Source organism: Felis catus, chromosome B1, assembly GCF_018350175.1.
Source record: "Felis catus isolate Fca126 chromosome B1, F.catus_Fca126_mat1.0, whole genome shotgun sequence".
Taxonomy (NCBI): Eukaryota; Metazoa; Chordata; class Mammalia; order Carnivora; family Felidae; genus Felis; species Felis catus.
The window spans coordinates 20,902,176-20,920,217 of record NC_058371.1 but is presented as its reverse complement, the minus strand read 5'-3'; the positions used below and the strand labels follow the sequence as shown (position 1 = coordinate 20,920,217).

General features: G+C 43.3%; 2 protein-coding genes across 11 annotated transcripts in view; one reads left to right on the top strand and one right to left on the bottom strand.

Moving 5' to 3' along the window:
• The window catches only part of PDGFRL (platelet derived growth factor receptor like), a 70,444-nt gene extending 69,075 nt beyond the window's left edge, over positions 1-1,369 (top strand). For both annotated transcript variants that reach the window (XM_003984634.6, XM_019828306.3), the window contains exon 6: positions 915-1,369. In XM_003984634.6, the coding sequence (XP_003984683.3) occupies positions 915-1,103 (189 nt within the window). In that variant the 3' untranslated portion in view covers positions 1,104-1,369. The remainder of the gene's footprint in view (positions 1-914) is intronic.
• Positions 1,370-2,011: 642 nt separating this feature from the next.
• MTUS1 (microtubule associated scaffold protein 1) overlaps positions 2,012-18,042 on the bottom strand; it is a 173,234-nt gene continuing 157,203 nt past the window's right edge. For 8 of the 9 annotated variants that reach the window (XM_045055280.1, XM_003984620.6, XM_045055282.1 and 5 more), the window contains 7 exons: positions 15,311-15,525; positions 14,400-14,505; positions 13,047-13,120; positions 12,806-12,901; positions 9,362-9,478; positions 5,095-5,192; positions 2,012-4,332 (listed from right to left, as the gene is read on the bottom strand). In XM_045055280.1, coding sequence (XP_044911215.1) covers positions 4,119-4,332; positions 5,095-5,192; positions 9,362-9,478; positions 12,806-12,901; positions 13,047-13,120; positions 14,400-14,505; positions 15,311-15,525 — 920 coding nt within the window. In that variant the 3' untranslated portion in view covers positions 2,012-4,118. The remainder of the gene's footprint in view (positions 4,333-5,094; positions 5,193-9,361; positions 9,479-12,805; positions 12,902-13,046; positions 13,121-14,399; positions 14,506-15,310; positions 15,526-18,042) is intronic. The other variant, XM_045055281.1, reaches the window with a different exon arrangement.

Genomic DNA, 18,042 nt, shown 5'->3' with positions numbered 1-18,042 from the left:
CATGATTTTCAATGGAAGTGTGTTTTGGTTTTTTGTTTTTTTTAATGAGAAGAAAGTGTATTTATTAATACCGGTGATATTACAATCCTGTTCAGCAAATCCAAAACACACAACATTCGGCTCACCATAGTTGGGTGCAGCTTATCCAAAGTGACCATCTCACTTTCTAGAAATAGGGAGTTAGATCATCCAGGGCATCGTGGCATCCATTCTTGGTACAACTTTGCTCCCACTGGAGTCCTTTGGCCTGGCTGTTTCTACTTCTCCCTTCACCAAATCTGAACAATGGGGAGCTCTCATTTACTTACACAGTGAGTGCGTCAGGCTTTTCTGGCTTTAAATTCTTTTTTTTAAATTTTTATTAAAAAAATTTTTTTTAACGTTTTGTTCATTTTTGAGACAGAGAGAGACCGAGCATGAGTGGGGGAGGGGCAGAGAGAGAGGGAGACACAGCATCCGAAGCAGGCTCCAGGCTCTGAGCCGTCAGCACAGAGCCCGATGTGGGGCTCGAACTCACAGACTGTGAGATCATGACCTGAGCTGAAGTCGGACGCTTAACCGACTGAGCCACCCAGGTGCCCCAACTGGCTTTAAATTCTATAGTCCCAGAACTATTGAGTGGGCAATGTGAAGGGGGGGAGCAGCAGACATTTTTATCCATGTTTCTTGCCTAGTACCAGTTCTATGTTCTTGGGGTTCCAAAAGAATTTAAGCGGAAACTTAGGGCAAAACGAGCATTCCAAACAGTGTAGTGTTTGCATATACTGTAAAAGCTCCCCTGTGCTGTATGTACTGAATAGTCTTTTAGGTGTTTGGGCAAGAACCCCCCACCCCCTCAGTGGTGTGGGGTGAATGGGACCTGTTTACAGCAGCCTATTGCTTGTGCTGCAGCGCTTGGGGGTGTTGTTCAACAGGATGAAAGGCCTGTGACGATTCAAGACACTTGGCGGCTGATCCACAGAGGACTGGGGCACACCACAAGAATCTCCCAGAGCATCCTGACAGTTGAAGACGTTGCAACCACTGATGTAGGGTATTACATTTGCACTGCTCGGAATCTCCAAGGGGAGACTACAGTAGCGACCACTGTTGAGTTTTCCTGACTTGGAAAATGAAGTATAATGAATTGAGGGCAAGTTCATTTGTGCACATGGCCGGCTTTGGGGTTCTGGTGACTCCTGCTTTGCCGGAGGCTGCCGTTCAGTGCCAAACCCCGCCCCCCTGCCCTGAGAGTCAGACCCAGACGTCCAAACTCAAAGGAAGTCATTCGGTCTAATAGTGTTAACTCCCGACAGAAAGCATGTATTTTGATTGCTTACCTATGTATCTGCATTTCTACTTTTTATAATAAAAAAAGCATAGATGTTAACTTTGTATACTCATTTCTATTCAATGGGCAGGTTTTGGTACAAAATGGGCTAAGTGTTCGGTTTTTTGGTTGAAGGATTTATTGGGGGCACCGCTTGGGTCAATACCAAAGATTCTATTCCATAACACAGGAGATCTAAAAATTAAGTGATATGCGGTTCAACCATATATTCAAAATGATGTGAAGGTATCAAAAACTGAGGCAAACTTGCCCTTTTTTAGGCTGCTGCACTCCAAAGTACTAGCTCTCGATGAGTCATTCAGTAAGAACCAAACGTGTTTTTACAACTTTAACTTTCCGTATAGATTTCTGATTCAAGGAAGATTCAGCTTCATTTAGGCTTTTTTACTACCTCCAAAAATATTTGCACTGTGGCTCTTCTCATTTTCTTACCTGATACAGCAGAAATTGTTAAAGTCAGTTGCAGTTTCTCCAGTACCCATAGCTGGGAATTCAGAGAAGCTTACCTGTGAGTCTAGCTCTGTGAGCCAGATTTCAGCCCATGACCAACTGGGTGGTTGCACTGGAAACCCCTGGGGACACAGCTGAAGAGGAGACGAACGGTCACCGGTACCTTGAGAAGGGCTGAAAACCGGGTGACGCTTCGGAGGGTGGAGAAGGTCAGACGTCGCAATCCTTATGTTGAATATTCCAGCATTATTTATTTGATCAAAGTAAAATACACTTTCCATCACTACAAACTGAGCACAACTACGGTTTACACATCCTTATTTTTATGACGTGCCAACGTTTTCCGTCCTACGTGAGAAACATTTGGTTTGGAAAAAAAAAAATCTTAAAGTTCTGTTTTGTTTCCTATCTTCTCTCCTATTGTCTCCCATTCTCTGAAGACATTTTGTATTAACTGTGTAAGATTGATTTCCCCAGACACCTAAATGGTATGGAGGATAGCAGGGAACAGCACAAGAGTTACCATGCCTAGGAGATGGATGGCAAACCCAACTTTGGCTAATGGCATTGAAAACAACGCAGAAGGGCAAGCAGAGAGCTATTCCCGGAGGTGGCAGTGAGCCTAAAATCCCATTTATCAGAGGCAAACACGGAAGGTAACATACATAATACACTGCTGGAGGTTAAGGGCTTCAGACACAATCACTAATAAAAACAAGCATGCATCGTGAATATCAGCTTGCTATGTAGCGTCCATGTAGATGACGACTCAAATACCCACCTCTAGTATCCTGAATCTGTTCTTACACTACAGGAGTTACTTGTACAGCCACTGGACGTCAGCAACGCGGGTTAGTAAATACTGACATGCAGGGACAGGGAGATAAAGCCACAGTTCTTCCTTCTACTTCCCCCCCAAAGTATCAGAATTGGGGGAGGTAATAAGTTTTGAAGAGAAATTGAATTGCAGCTTGGAGGGCGTTGTACACATCACATCTTCCACCCACTGACTGACCATTCTGCTACCTCAAGGACAGAGAAGGATTCCTCCAAGAGGACACAGAAGCTTAGCACTATCTTTCCAGAAGGCATTAAGTGCATCATTGCCCTACACCAGCTGCTCCTACTTAGCCATAAGCACTGAATCCTACCTTACTCCGTTCTACTAGCTAATGCCTTATTCTTCATTCTCTTTAGGGTTTCCCAACATTTTTACTGTCACATCCAGGCCTTGGTTTGTTTGGAAAGTGGTTTTGGCACCTTGATGATGAGCTGGCTCTGGAAAACCTATTCCTTGTCCCAGAGAAGAGTAGGTAGGAGGTAGAAGGTTTGCTTTTGTGGCTCTGGTGAGGGGTGGGGAGTTGGGGGGGGAAGGTGTGTGTGAGAAAGAGGGCAGAAATGAAGACAACGGGAGAGCCAACAATCTGTGGGGATAGCTCAGGTCAAGGTAAAAATAAGGCAGAAGCAAACCCACTGGTCCTGCCCCTTTTCTTTATACAGATTTTTAGAAAAATTAGGTCTTATATTTGCTCATAGCCTGAGAAAATAGATTGTAGTATAATGTTAGGTTTACAGAGGGAAGTTAAAAACCTACAGAAAAAATCTAGCTAGTTTGAACTGACGTGGCTGAACACTGAGAGACTGCCAGCAAGTTATCGCAGAAGGACAGAGAGCTGTACGGACGTGGACGAGTCCCAGCTCGTCGTGTCATTACTGCTCCCCACTGTCAAGGGCTGAGCCAAGTTGGTGGTAGAGAGTCTTAATTCAAGCAACTACTGCTCCTCCCTCTATGGCTTTTGCGGAAGTGCATACATGGACTAGCATTCGGTTAGTACATACCCAGCTGTGTGTGGCACCTGCCTTTCAGGACACAGCGAAGGAGGTGGCATCAGACACGGGACAGTCTGCCGCATCCATTCCACTCACACATCCCCAGTCAGACCAAAACACAAATCCCAAGAAGGTGTCCGCGGTGAAGAACATTATAAAGGTTATACATCTTTATCTTAACAGGCCCCTGAGAGTTTTCTTTCCGCCTTATGCTTAGGTGAAAAAGGCAACAAACAAGACCCTCTTGTTCTTTAAGTGCTTTGTGCAACAGCGTCCGTCCATGCGGATCCGTTCTGAGGTCTTTGGCGAGGGGGCTCTTGGACGGGGTCCAAGTCTTCCTCCAGAGTGTTCCAGTCTCAGAAGGAGCCTCGGGGGCGGCGACTCTCCAGTTCCAGCGTGGTTACTACACGTCCGCTACTGTAGCTCTCACTCCGTCGAGCGTGGTTAGGGTCAGTCCCGCACACCTGTTACAGATGCTTTCCGACAGTCTCCCAGCTTCCAGAAGGCGTCATCTGGGTGAGATGCTGGGGCTGGGGCAGGAGCCGGAGTTCCTCGGTGGCTGGAAGGGGATGGCGGCGGACGTGGGGGACCTCTTAGGGCTGCAAAGGTCCCCATTGTGCAGCTTCCACAGCAGCTCCTCGTTCTCCATGGACAGTCTCTTGTTGACTTTGGACTCCTTCTCCAGGGACTCCTGCAGAACTGCCTGCTCAGTGGAAAGTTGCCTTGAAGACAAAACAAGAGCCACAAACCATGTGAATCTAAGTTAAAGGTAACTTGAAAAAATTCTTACTATTTAAAAAAAAAAAACGTTTATTTTTGAGAGAGAGAATGCAAGTGGGGGAGGGGCAGAAAGAGAGGGAGAGAGAGAATCCCAAGCAGGCTCCATGCTGTCAGTGCAGAGCCTTATGTGGGGCTTAAACTCACAAACCATGAGAGCGTGACCTGAGCCGAAGTCAGACACTCAACCGACTGAGCCACCCAGGTGCCCTGAAAAAATTCTTACCATTTGAGCCCCCAAAACAATCCCTTTGGAACAAAAGGGAATCCTCCACAGAGCTGCAAGATGTGGGGGATTTGGCTGCTGGAGAAACGCTGGGCACGTGAGCCAAAGGAAGAGCACGTTTGGGGGCAAGTTGATAGTCGGCTACGTGACCCTCCCACAACTTTCTCCATGTCTTAGGACTGTCTTCTGTTTGGGGCTGTTTGCTAGCTACTCTTGGATGCTCCTTCTCTGATAGCATTCTCAGAGTCAATAAGCCAAGGGTCTTGGGGACGGCTTGCCTATTTAGGGGACAAGCCATTCGGTCCACACCACTGTGGTAAAAGCATGCATGGCTCCAATCCTATTTTCCACATGGAAATCAGTACCTGTTTAACCACACACTTCAACCCCATTTCCAGAGGTACATGGGTAGAGTGCGGTAAGAACGTAACACTGGACGTGGGAGCTCAGGATCAGTAGGGAACAGTAGGGCCATTTTTACCTTGAAATTGCCATGTGCTTGTCCATCCGAGCTTTCAATTCCTCATTCTCCTGCTGGAATCGCTTCAGTTTGTCAACCAACGCTGTGTTGTTGTCCACCTTGGTGTAAACGAGAATGCCAACATTTTTACATTAAAAATAAAGCCCCTCATTCCCTGAGGCACGTTCCAGACACCAGCACACTTGGGGAGATTTCATTAAGGTAAGTTTGAAGATCTACTAACATATCTGTACGCTGACATGCTGTGAAAAGATTCTAAGGCAGCCAACACAAAGCATCTGGATATGTATTTTTAAAAAATGTAAGCTAGGCCGCGTGAAAACTGACAGACCCATGGGTAACTGGTTTGTCCTAGGTCATACCGTTTTTAGAATTGCCCCCCCGAGAATTGGTGCCCTGCCCTGGGCAACACTGGGGGCTGTGCCTCTTTCGTAAGTTTCCAGGTGGTGAAATGAAAACAGCAGCCAGCCTGCCTGGGTCTATCAAGGGCACTACAGGTTCCCACAGCCAATTCAGAAGACAAAAAATCCCCATGTTCGATGAAAACTCCTAGTAAGCCTACAGTTCACAATTCTTAGCAGTGTTTACTACGGCCTTAAATGTGGTTTCCAATCTCTCTCTGGCATTTACCTCTGTAAGTCACAAGGCTCTGTAGAGCATCAGTTGAGAGAAGGGACACTAGAGAAAGCCTCCCTCCTCAGTTCAGTTGGAGATATTTTGTTCTCCTGCTGGCCTGGCCCGGGCTAAACTTTCAAGGAAAAGGAATTGATCAGTGGAGATATTAAAGCATAAAATCCCAGAAGCCATTTAATCACTTAACGTGATGATGAGCTGATCACATCCCATTTACTTTCGAAAGGTAAGATTTGATTACTTGCTTAGGAGGTGAGATCACAGCTCTGTCAGAATTAATTCTAATCCCTGTCTTTGTAGTGCATGACTAATCTACTCTGATTATGACTTCTTGGTTGGGAGTCCTATTGTCCTTAACATTTCCTATTACCCAGATCAACAGTGAGGACAAGCCAGTCAGGTGGAATTTCCAAAAAAAAAAAAAAAAAAAAAATGACACTAGATTCTTGTAAGAAAAAGAGAACCTTGGAATTTCCAGTAATTATAAAGGAATTCAAGATAAAACATGAGGTGGGGAAATCTCGAATTAGAGACTGGGCCATGACTGGCCTGATAAGATGATCGCATCCAATTCCTCATTTTATTTATTTTAAAATTTGTTTTTATTGTTTGTTTATTTTTTAGTAAGAGAGCACAAGCAGGAGAGGGCCTGAGAGAGAGGGAGACACAGAATGGGAAGCAGGCTTCAGGCTCTGAGCTGTCAGCACAGAGCCTGACGCAGGTCTCCAACTCATGAACCATGAGATCATGACCTGAGCCGAAGTTGGATGCTTAACCATCTGAGCCATTCAGGCACCCCAATTCCCTCATTTTAAAGGAGAGGGTTTGGAGAGTGTGATGCTAAGTGAAATAAGTCATAGAGAGAAAGACAGATACCATATGTTTTCACTCTTATGTGGATCCTGAGAAGCTTAACAGAAGACCATGCGGGAGGGGTAGGGGGGGACAAAAAAGAGGTTAGAGAGGGAGGGAGCCAAAACATAAGAGACTCTTAAAAACTGAGAACAAACTGAGGGTTGATGGGGGGGTGGGAGGGAGGGGAGGGTGGGTGATGGGTATTGAGGAGGGCACATGTTGGGATGAACATTGGGTGTTGTATGGAAACCAATTTGACAATAAATTTCATGTTATAAATGAATGAATGAATGAATGAATGAATGAATGAATGAATGAATGAATAAAGGAGAGGAAACTAGCCATGGGGACGTCACACAGCTAACCACTGGCAGAATTCGTTCTCATACTGAAGCTTTCCTACTGACAAAGCCTCCTTGTTTTCCGCGAGTCTTATTTTCTACAGAGGTTTGGAGCTTACAAACATACCTCATTTTATTGTATTTCACTTCCTTGTGCTTTGCAGAAACTGTGTTTTTTTGTTTTTTTTTTTTAAATACAAATTGAAGGTGTGTGGCGACCCGTGTCGAGCAAGTCTATTGGTGCCATTTGTCCAACAGCGTTTACTCATTTTAATGTCTCTGTGTCACATTTTGATAAGTCTGGGAATATTTCTAACTTTTTCAATATTATCACATTTGCTATGGTGACCTGTGATTACAACTCACTGGAAGCTTAAATGGTTAGCATGTTTTTAATTAAGGTCTGTGCACTTCTTTTTTTTTTTTTTAAGATACAACACTATTGCACATGAATAGACTTTTCGATGCACCAGGAAACCAAAAAGTTCAATTGAGTCACTTTATTGCAATATTGGCATTGTGGTGGTCTGAAACTGAACCCACGGTATCTTTGAGGTATGCCTGTAAATAAAGTAACCCTGGGTTTACTTGTTCTATTAACTCATTCTTCTCCATATGTGTAGGCAATGCTAACTAATACCATGATCCCTCTTGTGCATGGCAAGAAACAAAAATATTTATGGCTCAACAAAAATTAAAATGTGCTGGTAATTTTACAGTAGAGGCTGTTTTTCATGTACATGGTATTTTGACAAGTTCTGATGCATGGTAGCATATGGGGCAACAAATTATTAACAGGGTTATCTGCACCATTGATGACTGCCAGATTAGCTGAGTTATCAGGCTTGACACAACAAGGTGACCTTTGGCAGGAACTGGTATAAATACTAGGTTAGCCCTGTTAATAATCCCTAAGAGATCTTTTTTCCTTCCTTTAAAAAAAAAAAAAACAAAAAAGCAACCTTGAGACACCTAGGTGGCTCAGTCGGTTAAGCGTCTGACTTCATCTCAGGTCATGATCTCCTGGTCAGTAAGTTCGAGCCCCACATCGGGCTCTGTGCTGACAGCTCAGAGGCTGGAGTCTGCTTTGGATTCTGTCTCCCTCTCTCTCTGCCCTTCCCCTGCTCACACTCTGTCTCTCTCAGAACTAAACATTAAAAATTTTTAAAATCCATAAAAGGAAGGAAGGGAAGGGAAGGGAAGGGAAGGGAAGGGAAGGGAAGGGAAGGGAAGGGAAGGGAAGGGAAGGGAAGGGAAGGGAAGGGAAGGGAAGGGAAGGGAAGGGAAGGGAAGGGAAGGGAAGGGAAGGGAAGGGAAGGGAAGGGAAGGGAAGGGAAGGGAAGGGAAGGGAAGGGAAGGGAAGGGAAGGGAAGGGAAGGGAAGGGAAGGGAAGGGAAGGGAAGGGAAGGGAAGGGAAGGGAAGGGAAGGGAAGGGAAGGGAAGGGAAGGGAAAAAAGAAAGAAAAATTAAAAAAACATAAAACAAAACTGCCCAGCAATTCAAAATGCCCGTAGATCCAGACGGGGGCTCCGCCCTCAACTCCCTCAATAGAGATGTAATGATGTCTCTATAAGAAAACTGAACCAAACACCAAAACGCAAATGAACAAAAAAACAAACAAAGAGTGACCTCCAGGCTCCCTACTGTCCAGAGCCGGTTTGGGCACTCACTCACTCAACAATGAGTCACTCATAACTAGGGGACAAGGGACAAGCACAGTGAGGCAGCTGGGATAGTCAAGAGCAAAGTACACAACGGCTGGGACCACGTAAGCTGCCTTGCCAAACCCTGCCCCCTTGGTGAGACTCCTGGCCACCAGCCACTGAGCTCCAGGGCTGGGCACACCGCTCACACACGGCCTCGTGGCTGTGGACTCGTCACTGGCTAACATAAGGGCTCTGTCCTAGAGGCCACAAGCTAAGCTTCATTCATATTTTTCATAAGGCTTGCATTTGTCCAACCGAGTTAATGTCATTAGAGTACAGCTCTTTTATCACATTCTAATTCACGACAAAGATGAAGAATCAAGACAGCAAACTGAATTGCCCTAATGTGATTAACTTACATAGTCATCTGTTTCGGGCATAGGACACCAGCTCAGAGTTGGTGATTATTAAAGTACTGATTTTACGATATTTTAAAATTCTTCTTAGGTGGGTTAAGATTCACAGACCACTTGAAATGGAAGCCTAATTTGTTTGTTGTGCTTTTTCCAAGGACCCAAATTCTGTTTTACATGTTCCTTGCAAAAAAAAGTTCCAAAAGGAAGCAATACATAAGCCTGGAGCAAACACACAGAAGGAAATGTACCTTTTACCTTGTGCACATTTCCAAGTATCTGTAAGTAGCAGTTAAAACCACTCCACAGTTGTAGTTCAGAGCCCAGTTCCTATTCCACAGACATTGTTCTATTGGGTCAAACTCTGAAAGAAACATACCAGTTTCTCCATTTTCATTAACTTGACGTCCTGCTGATGCAGTTTTTCATTCTTGATCTCCAGCACGGCTTTCAGGCTTTCTAACTCTTGCTCCAGGTACATGATCTGAGGGTTCTTCTGGAATAGACACAGCAGAGCACAGCTTTGACTCATCACATAACACAAGGTGTTCAAATTCTTAACCCAGTCTTTGATGAGATTTAGAACCTGAGCAAACAGGTAGCAAGAGATTTCTACCTTCTTACAGCTGCTTCACAGAAAGGTAAAAAGAAAAGTTAAGAGAACTACAAGCCCAAAGTCTTCGGTTCTAAGAACATAAGAAAACGTTTCACCTTTGAAAATCTCACTCATTTATCAAGAATTCATTTATCAGGAACTTAAGATCGAAAAATATTTTACTGGAAGGGGAAAAAAAAAAACCATTGCTTATAATACAAAATGACTGTCAATAGGGATGAGGCCATTACAAGTCCTTTCCTGGTGTTTGGAGGGGAAAAAAGGCAACAGCTGTTCTCTCAACAAAGTTAGTCAACAGATCAGGAATAAAAAGGCAGTATATTTATAGTGCTCTCTGGAAAACAAAATAACCATAATGTTCTGAGTCTTTTGGATTTTTATTATGATGGGATTATACCCGCCTGGCCATACTTCTCTTTTACACTTTTTGTCTATTTTAATATGCACCATTAAAATGCTGTCCAAGATGGGTGGCTCAGTTGATTGAGTGTCTGACTTTGGCTCAGATCATGGTCTCACCGTTCGTGAGTTCGAGTCCTGAATTGGGCTTGTTGCTGACAGTGTGGAGCCTGCTTGGAATTCTCCCTCTCTCCCCCTCTCTCTGCCCCTCCCCTGCTTTCTCTCTCTCTCCCTCCTTCTCTCTCTCTCTCTCAAAATAAATAAATAAACTTTAAAAAATAAATAAAATAAAATGCTGTCTGAGGTAAAAAAGGGGAGATGTTCTCTTAGACCACACCACTAAGGTGTGGAATCCTGGCTCCTTGCTTTATTTCTGGACATCCAAGTGAACCATCCAAAATGTCTGATATGAACAAACAGCGCAAGATCTACTGATCACATGTTGAATGAGGGGCTTTCTTAGACAAGCATCAGTGGTGTCGATCATCCAAACTATCCTTCTGGGCAGTGGTTAATGCTCTGGACCAATCCTTAGGGAAGATCAGGTAATGAATCTTCAGGGATTACCTATTCAAACACTTCACTACACAGGAGACTGTGAGTTCCACAACCCAGGCAACCCATTCTGGGAATGTGCCAGAGCCAAAAAGTTCCCGGGGCGGGGATCACACCCAGGTCTGTATCACTAGAGCTCTTTCCAAAATTTCCTAAGTCTCATACACTGTCATCCTTTTACATATGAGGTTTGTTTTTGTTTTTGTTTTTGTTTGTTTTTGTTTTGTTTTGCCCTGAAGATAGAAAATCCTATCTTTTGTTAAAAGGAAACAGTGTAATTTACTCTGTCATTTTTTAATTTATTTTTTTATGTTTCTTTATTTTGAAAAAGAAAAAAAGAGCATGATCGGGGAAGAGGCAGAGAGAGAGACACACAGAGAGTATCCCAAGGAGGTTCTGTGCTGTCAGTGCAGAGCCTGATGTGGGGCTTGAACTCACCAACCAGGAGATCATGACCTGAGCTGAAATCAAGAGTCAGAAGCTTGGTGAGCCACCCAGGTGTCCCTACTTTGTCGATTTTTAAAAATTAGAGCATCTAGAGCCCTGCTCCCACTTCTCTGCCCGCCTGTCCCTTTCTCAAATGTGCTCTCCCACAACAGCAGGGAGGCAGGAGATAACCCCGCTTTCCTCAATCTGCTTCCATTAGTTTTCAAAAGCTGCTGCACTTCCAGGAAGCTCTTTAAAAATCTGCTCCTGGAGGGGCGCCTGGGTGGCGCAGTCGGTTAAGCGTCCGACTTCAGCCAGGTCACAATCTCGCGGTCCGTGAGTTCGAGCCCCGCGTCAGGCTCTGGGCTGATGGCTCGGAGCCTGGAGCCTGTTTCCGATTCTGTGTCTCCCTCTCTCTCTGCCCCTCCCCCGTTCATGCTCTGTCTCTCTCTGTCCCAGAAATAAATAAAAACGTTGAAAAAAAAAATTTAAAAATCTGCTCCTGGAACCCTGTGTAAGGTTTACAGCCTGCATTTAAGTCTAGATTTTTTGTTGTGTTTTGTTTTAAATCATTGCTTTGTCGAAGAATCTTCCAGAATAAATAGCTTTGAAGTTGCATTGAATATGACCTCATCTAATTGCATTCAAATGTCTAAGAGGGTACCCAGACACATCAGCAAAAGAGTTCACTGAGAGACCCACACGTGTGCTTCTTGAGCCGGCAGATTCTAAGTGGGAAATAACTTCCTGCAGCCCCGTGCACACGTGTATGGAATGAAAACGGTGGCACCGAAGACAGAAACAGGAAACATTTTTTAAATTCTCAAAAGTAGGATGGGGGCAGGGGAGTAGGGATACAAGTTCCAAGAGAAAGCTGAGCTTACAAGATAAATCTGTACTTTTCGAAAGGGAGGATTACCCCTATGACCCACTGCCGAGACATAACAAGGCAAAGGATGAAATGCCTGTATGATTACAATATGCATCAACCTTGACAACATAAGCTGAGCGAAAGAAGCCAGACACAAAAGGCCACACAGAACACGATTCCATTTATATGAACCTCCAGAGTAGGAAACTCCATGGAGACAGAAAAAAGTCTGGGGTTTCCCTAGGGCTGGGGGGTTTCGGGGGTGGGGGGAGGAAGGTGAAATGACTGCGAACGGGCACAGGGTTTCTTTTTGAGGAGACAAAATGTTCTGTAATTAGATAATGGTGACCAACGCACAACTTGCAAATCACTGAACTGTACATTGAAAAGGGTATTGCATTTTTTTTTTTTTTAAAGGGGGCACCTGGGTGGCTCAGTGGGTTGAGCGCTGACTGGCTCACATCATGATCTCACGGTTCATGAGTTTGAACTCCGCATCAGGCTTTGTGTTGACAGCTCAGAGCCTGGAGCCTGCTTCGGATCTTGTCTCTGTCTCTCTCTCTGCCCCTCCCCCACTCTGTCTCTCAAAAATATACAAAAAAAAATTAAAAGGGTGAATGTCGTGGTATGTCGATTATATCTCAGGCTACCAGTTAGTTTAAAAACAAGCAAACAAAGGGTAGTCCTCACATGAAACCCTGACGCTCACTGACAGTTGTCCTGTCTTCCTGAAGTTATTAGCCTAGACTGCTTGCAATCTACTGGGCTTGACTTGTATGTGGTTCGTAGAATTTCTAAAAGGACACCAAGAAACAAGCCAGTTTAAAAATCACTCTGCAATTTGGAGAAGATTCCAAACCCCTATTATTTCTCTAGCTGCTGAACACTGACTGGACCCTAAAAGGCAGCTGAGCAGAAGGAAACTCAGGAGTGATGGAGAAGCACACACAACTTACTAAATTTGCTTTCTCTCTTGATATTCTTTTTTGTTCTTCTGATTTCAACTTTTCATTTAAAGCATCATTTTCACTCTTCAGATCACTGATTTGTTTCTAAAACAAACAATGAGATGTGGAACACAAGTTAACAAGCAGACACCAGAAACACAGCAAATGTACACAGAAACATTACCCAAACCACAGGAACCTCAAGAATGAGGACACTTTTGGGGGGCGGGGCTAAGTGAGATTTACTCACCTCTAATGATTCCTGCTTCTCAAAAAGCATATCCTCGAGGGATTTCTTTTCTATTTCATGGCTTTTCTTGATTTCTGGAAAGAAGTAATTTTTTGGAGGCAACGACATCATATAAGATCACTGTATTCTACAGTTGTTAAAGCACGTAGATGTAAGAGTTAATTAAGAAGCAGTATGACTATGTTACTTTATAAGATGTTATTATACAAATTAAACCATCTGTTCTCAGATTAGCCCTATGAAGGGAGTAGGGCAGATATATTTCCATTTTATGACGGAGAGCATGGAGGCCCACAGAAGCCCAGAGGCCTTAGGAAACACAGAGCATCCTTCTCAGAGGAGGGCCTCAAACACTGGCCTGCACACTCCTGCTCTGGAATTTCTCTGCACTTTTCCATTTGCTCTTCATGACCCAAACAGAAGTCTAAAACTAAACCCATTTCAGGGGCACCTGGGTGGCTCAGTCGGTTGAATGTCCAACTTCAGCTCAGATCACGATCTCGCAGTTCATGAGTTCAAGCCCCGCATCGGGCTCTGTGCTGACAACTCAGAGCCTGGAGCCTGCTTCAGATTCGATCTCCTTCTCTCTCTGCCCCTCCCCTACTCACACTCTGTATCTCTCTCTCTCAAAAATAAACATTAAAAAAAAATTAAAACCATTTCTAGCATGAAGGAAGAACGACAACATTTACTAAATGTCTACCCTGGACCACTTTTATATGTTCTCTAACTTCACACGACAACTATTTTTCTGATGAGAAAAACCTCTGCCAAAGGTCACCCAGCCAGTTCTAACCCCTTGCCCACATGCTTCTCTGTGGGAAGCATGGAGCTAAGTGCAACAACTTCTGCGGTACTCTGTGTTCTGGAAGCAATGGCTCCTTCTTCTCCTTCTACTTCAACCCTTCCGCTCATGATGAAATGAGTAAAACAAATTCTTTCTTGATTCAAAAAGCACCATCTGCATTTCACAGCATCCTTGTACAACTTGAGTTGGTGAGCGAGGGTGCTCAGCACGGATCCTTTATTGTGGCCAGCATGTAAACGAACACTTTTAACTTCTCAGGACCTCAACTGGTAAAGAACAATTACTACCAAAAAGGCCTTTACATTCTTTAAAATCCATCCTATTTCTTCAAAGGCTGGCATCTGTGACAAACTACTATTTGCATCCTAAGGGGGAAAAGGGCATCTGCTAACAATGAACAATGCAAAAAGAAAGCAAAAACACTCCACACTGAATACCACAGGGTATTCTCTGGAAAGGAAGTTTATGAATCATTTCCGTTTTAAAACATATCATGCTGTTCCATTAGACCTGATTCTATTTTTTTTTTTTTAAAGCATTCTTGCCTGAAAGGGAGGTTTCATAGGCTTTCTTCAGCAATTCAATTTTCTCTGAGTGGCTAGCTTCAATTTCCAGCTTCGAGGTTTCATGGGCAGCATTTAAGTTGTCAAACTAGAAGAAAAAAAACCAAACAAACCCAAACAATACTTTACCAGTAAAGTTAAAAGTCTTAAGTTGAATAGTAAGCAGCAACGTTAGGAGATTTGACTCATAAGCTTGCATTCAAGTTACAGGGCTGCCCAACACATGAAAAGAACCACCCGACTTGGGGACTTGGGTCTGCCACTCCCAATTCTCCACTCTGTTTTTACCCCCCACCCCCCCAACCCCACCCCAGGGGGGAGTCCAAGCACACGAGTTCTCCAGGGTTCATGGATGGAAATGGCCAAGTCCATCATAAGGAATGAGGATATATTTCAGAGTGATAGGACCACATAAGATCCACGCCTGTCATATCGGCCTTTATGTATCCTCAGTCCCTAGCACATGCCCGGCGTAGGCATTCGGTAAATATTTGCTAAAGGAAAAACTGATTTTAAAGGGGAGCAAGGAAATTGAAGACAAGTTCATGATACAAGGATATGTGAAAAATATGGGTTATTCAATGCCATTTTAAAAAATAAAAAATTCACAATAATTTTTTTTGCAGTATAACATCAGAATGCAAAGGGATTACTTCCAGGTAGTAGGGTAAAGGGTGGCTTTTTTGGTTTTTTGTTTTTACTTTTCTTTCTTTTGTCTTCCTTTCTTTCACCCAATATTGCTTTGATCCTAAGGGAAAAAATAACTGAAAGACCCCTTTTCATTTATTTAAATAAACAAAGGGAAGTTCAAAGGAAATTCATCATCAAACAACCATCAGAATTCAAATAAACAGCCACGACGGAGAACACGCTCGGGCTCCAAAAGCACAGACCTGCTCTTGCAGTTGGTTTTTGTACTTCTCCGCTTCTTCAACGTAAATGTTCTGGAGCTTTTCACACTCCCCGGTGTAAAATTCTTTAAGCCGATTCTCTAGCTCTGTTAGGTCGGTCTGGTGCTGCTGGTTCAGCTTCTGCACAAATCCTTCATAAGCTATTTGCAACTCATTTCTGGCTTTTTCTAATTTCTCACAGGTCGATGAAGCAGTGACTGAAAAGAGATGAAAAAAGCGAAAAGATATTTAAACTGCTAAATGTCCTAAAATCCTAACATTCAAGCGCAGGTGTGAGGACTCTGGACACATTAACACAGTACTCACAGTACTCAGTTCTCTCTTGACCAGACTTTCAAAGGTAATAGTATAGAAGTGAACAGTAAATAAGAACAAGAGCAAATGGTCGCTGGCAACCCCCCGCCCCCAAAACCAACCAAAACCAAAAACAAACAAAAAAAACCCCCACACAATCATCTAGCAAGAAGTAACAGAAGTACTTGAGAACCAGGTTTCCAAGGGAGGATCACCCTTTTGTATGTTGCCCAATCAGTGCGGGGGCCATAAGGAGAGGAGGCTCTGATTGGCTGAGGCGTCTCTAAGGTTGGCCAGCCAGTAGGGAGACGCTAAGACACAGAGGAACAGGGAAGACCAGAGAGAAGAAATAAACGGATTTTAATCTTCCACTTAATTTGAGCTGATTTCAAAAGTACAGTAATCAACACAAAGTATTAGAATATATTGAACACAAATGACCAGGGCATAAAAACTTCAGGAAAAACACATTTTAAAAGCTATCATATAAATCTATCGTTTATATTGTTGATATACACAGGTTGATATTTTTAAAAGGCAAAGTTATCTGAAAAACAGAATTTGAAATCGGAGCATCTTACTTCTTCACCACCACTACTGAAAACACGTAATCGTTAACGAAAAATTTTCAGATTTGCACATAAAGGCATATAATACAACTATCCTGTAATAAATCTTGGAAGATCTCGATCATTTGTCAGAAGTTTGACTCTGGACTTTTTTAACCTTCCTTCACTGACATTCAATACAGGTGAAACCAGTGCTACTCTGTCAGAATTCGTGTTCTCAATATCCTAAAGCACCCATGGACTAATACAAAGTACTGGTACATCTGTTGTTAATCCTTACCTCCCTTTTGGCAAGCAATATAGATTTCTGGAATTGTGGAAGAAATAAGATTGTTTTAGGGCAGAGAAAGGACAGTTTAGTTTTATGATAATTCTAGCTAAGTAATGTGGAACTGGCTGGCTCCTGGGATGAATTTCCAGCAAGGAGGTAGACTTGTCTTCATGGTTTCTTAGGAACATGCCATGTAGTGGTAGAAATATTAGTCACTTGTCTCCTATTAGGATTCTTTCAGAGGCAAAATGGACCATATTGAATAATGACAAGAATAGCTTCTTCCAAAGAGAACCATTCAAATTCAAATAAATTCATAAATACTTATTGAAGGGGAAAGGAACATAAAAAAAAATAAAAACTACGACTCAGTGAATGGCGCTCCTCACACGTTATCTCGTCTACCTCTCCCAGAAGTCCTGTGAGAACCTTGTTACAAAATGAATAAGGAAGTCAACACAGGGGGTACACAATTTGCCTATAAGCACACAGCTAAATAAGTGGCAGGAGACTGGACTGTTGTAAGCAGTTCGGATACTGATTGTCTACATCCAAAGCCTGTGCTTCTCCCCCACCCCACCCAGCTGTCTTTTGTGCCAGAGACTGGAGAGAAACAACATGGAGCCTCTCCTTGGGGGGCTCATTGTCTAATTGAGAAGATATACACTTCTGAGAAACAATACAGGGAAGTACCTACGGGTCCAATAAATGGCGCTCACAATGGTTTACACCCAGCTACGACGGTATGGAAGTTGGGGTCTTAAATTTCTTTAAGTTGTGGTAAAATGTAGGTAACATCAGTACCTCAGATAAATGGAATCATACAGAACCTGCCCTTTTGTGCCAGGCTCATTTCACTCAGCAGCATGTTTTCAAGGGTCATATGTATGTTGTGGTATGTGTCAGAATTCCCTTCCTTTTGAAAACTGGATAATAGTCCATTGTGCATATAGACCACATTTTGTTTACCATTCATCTGTCAAAGGACACTTGGGTTACTTCCACCTGTGGGCTGTTGGGAACGCTGTTATAAACATGGGTGCACAGACATCTGTCCAGGTCCCTGTCTTAGTTCTTTTGAGTATATTCCTGGAAGTGGACTTGCTGGGTCATATGGTAATTCTGTTATTATCTGAGCCAACACCGTCCTGTTTTCCATGACAGCTACACCATTTTTCATTCCCACCCGCAGTACACAATGGTTCCAATTCCTCCACACTTTCACCAAAAATTGTTTTCTTTTCTTGTATTATTTCTTATAAGCCATTCTAATGGGCGTGAAATGGCAGCTCACTGGTTCTGATCTGGTCAGTTTTTTTTTTTTTTTAATTGAGCCACGTGACATAAATGCCATCCTGATACTGAGGGTGAAAACTATTCTACCATGAACAAAGGTGGGAGACTGCATGGCGTGCCTTGGGGACTAGAACTTTCACAAAGCATAACAACTGGAGATAAGACCCAAAGAGGTAGATGGAGGCCAGATTATCGGGGTCATCAAATGTAGTACAGACTGACAATTCAGTCCCTTGGAACTAAATTTTGGAAGTTATTATTATTTTTTCTTTAAAAGAGTAAAA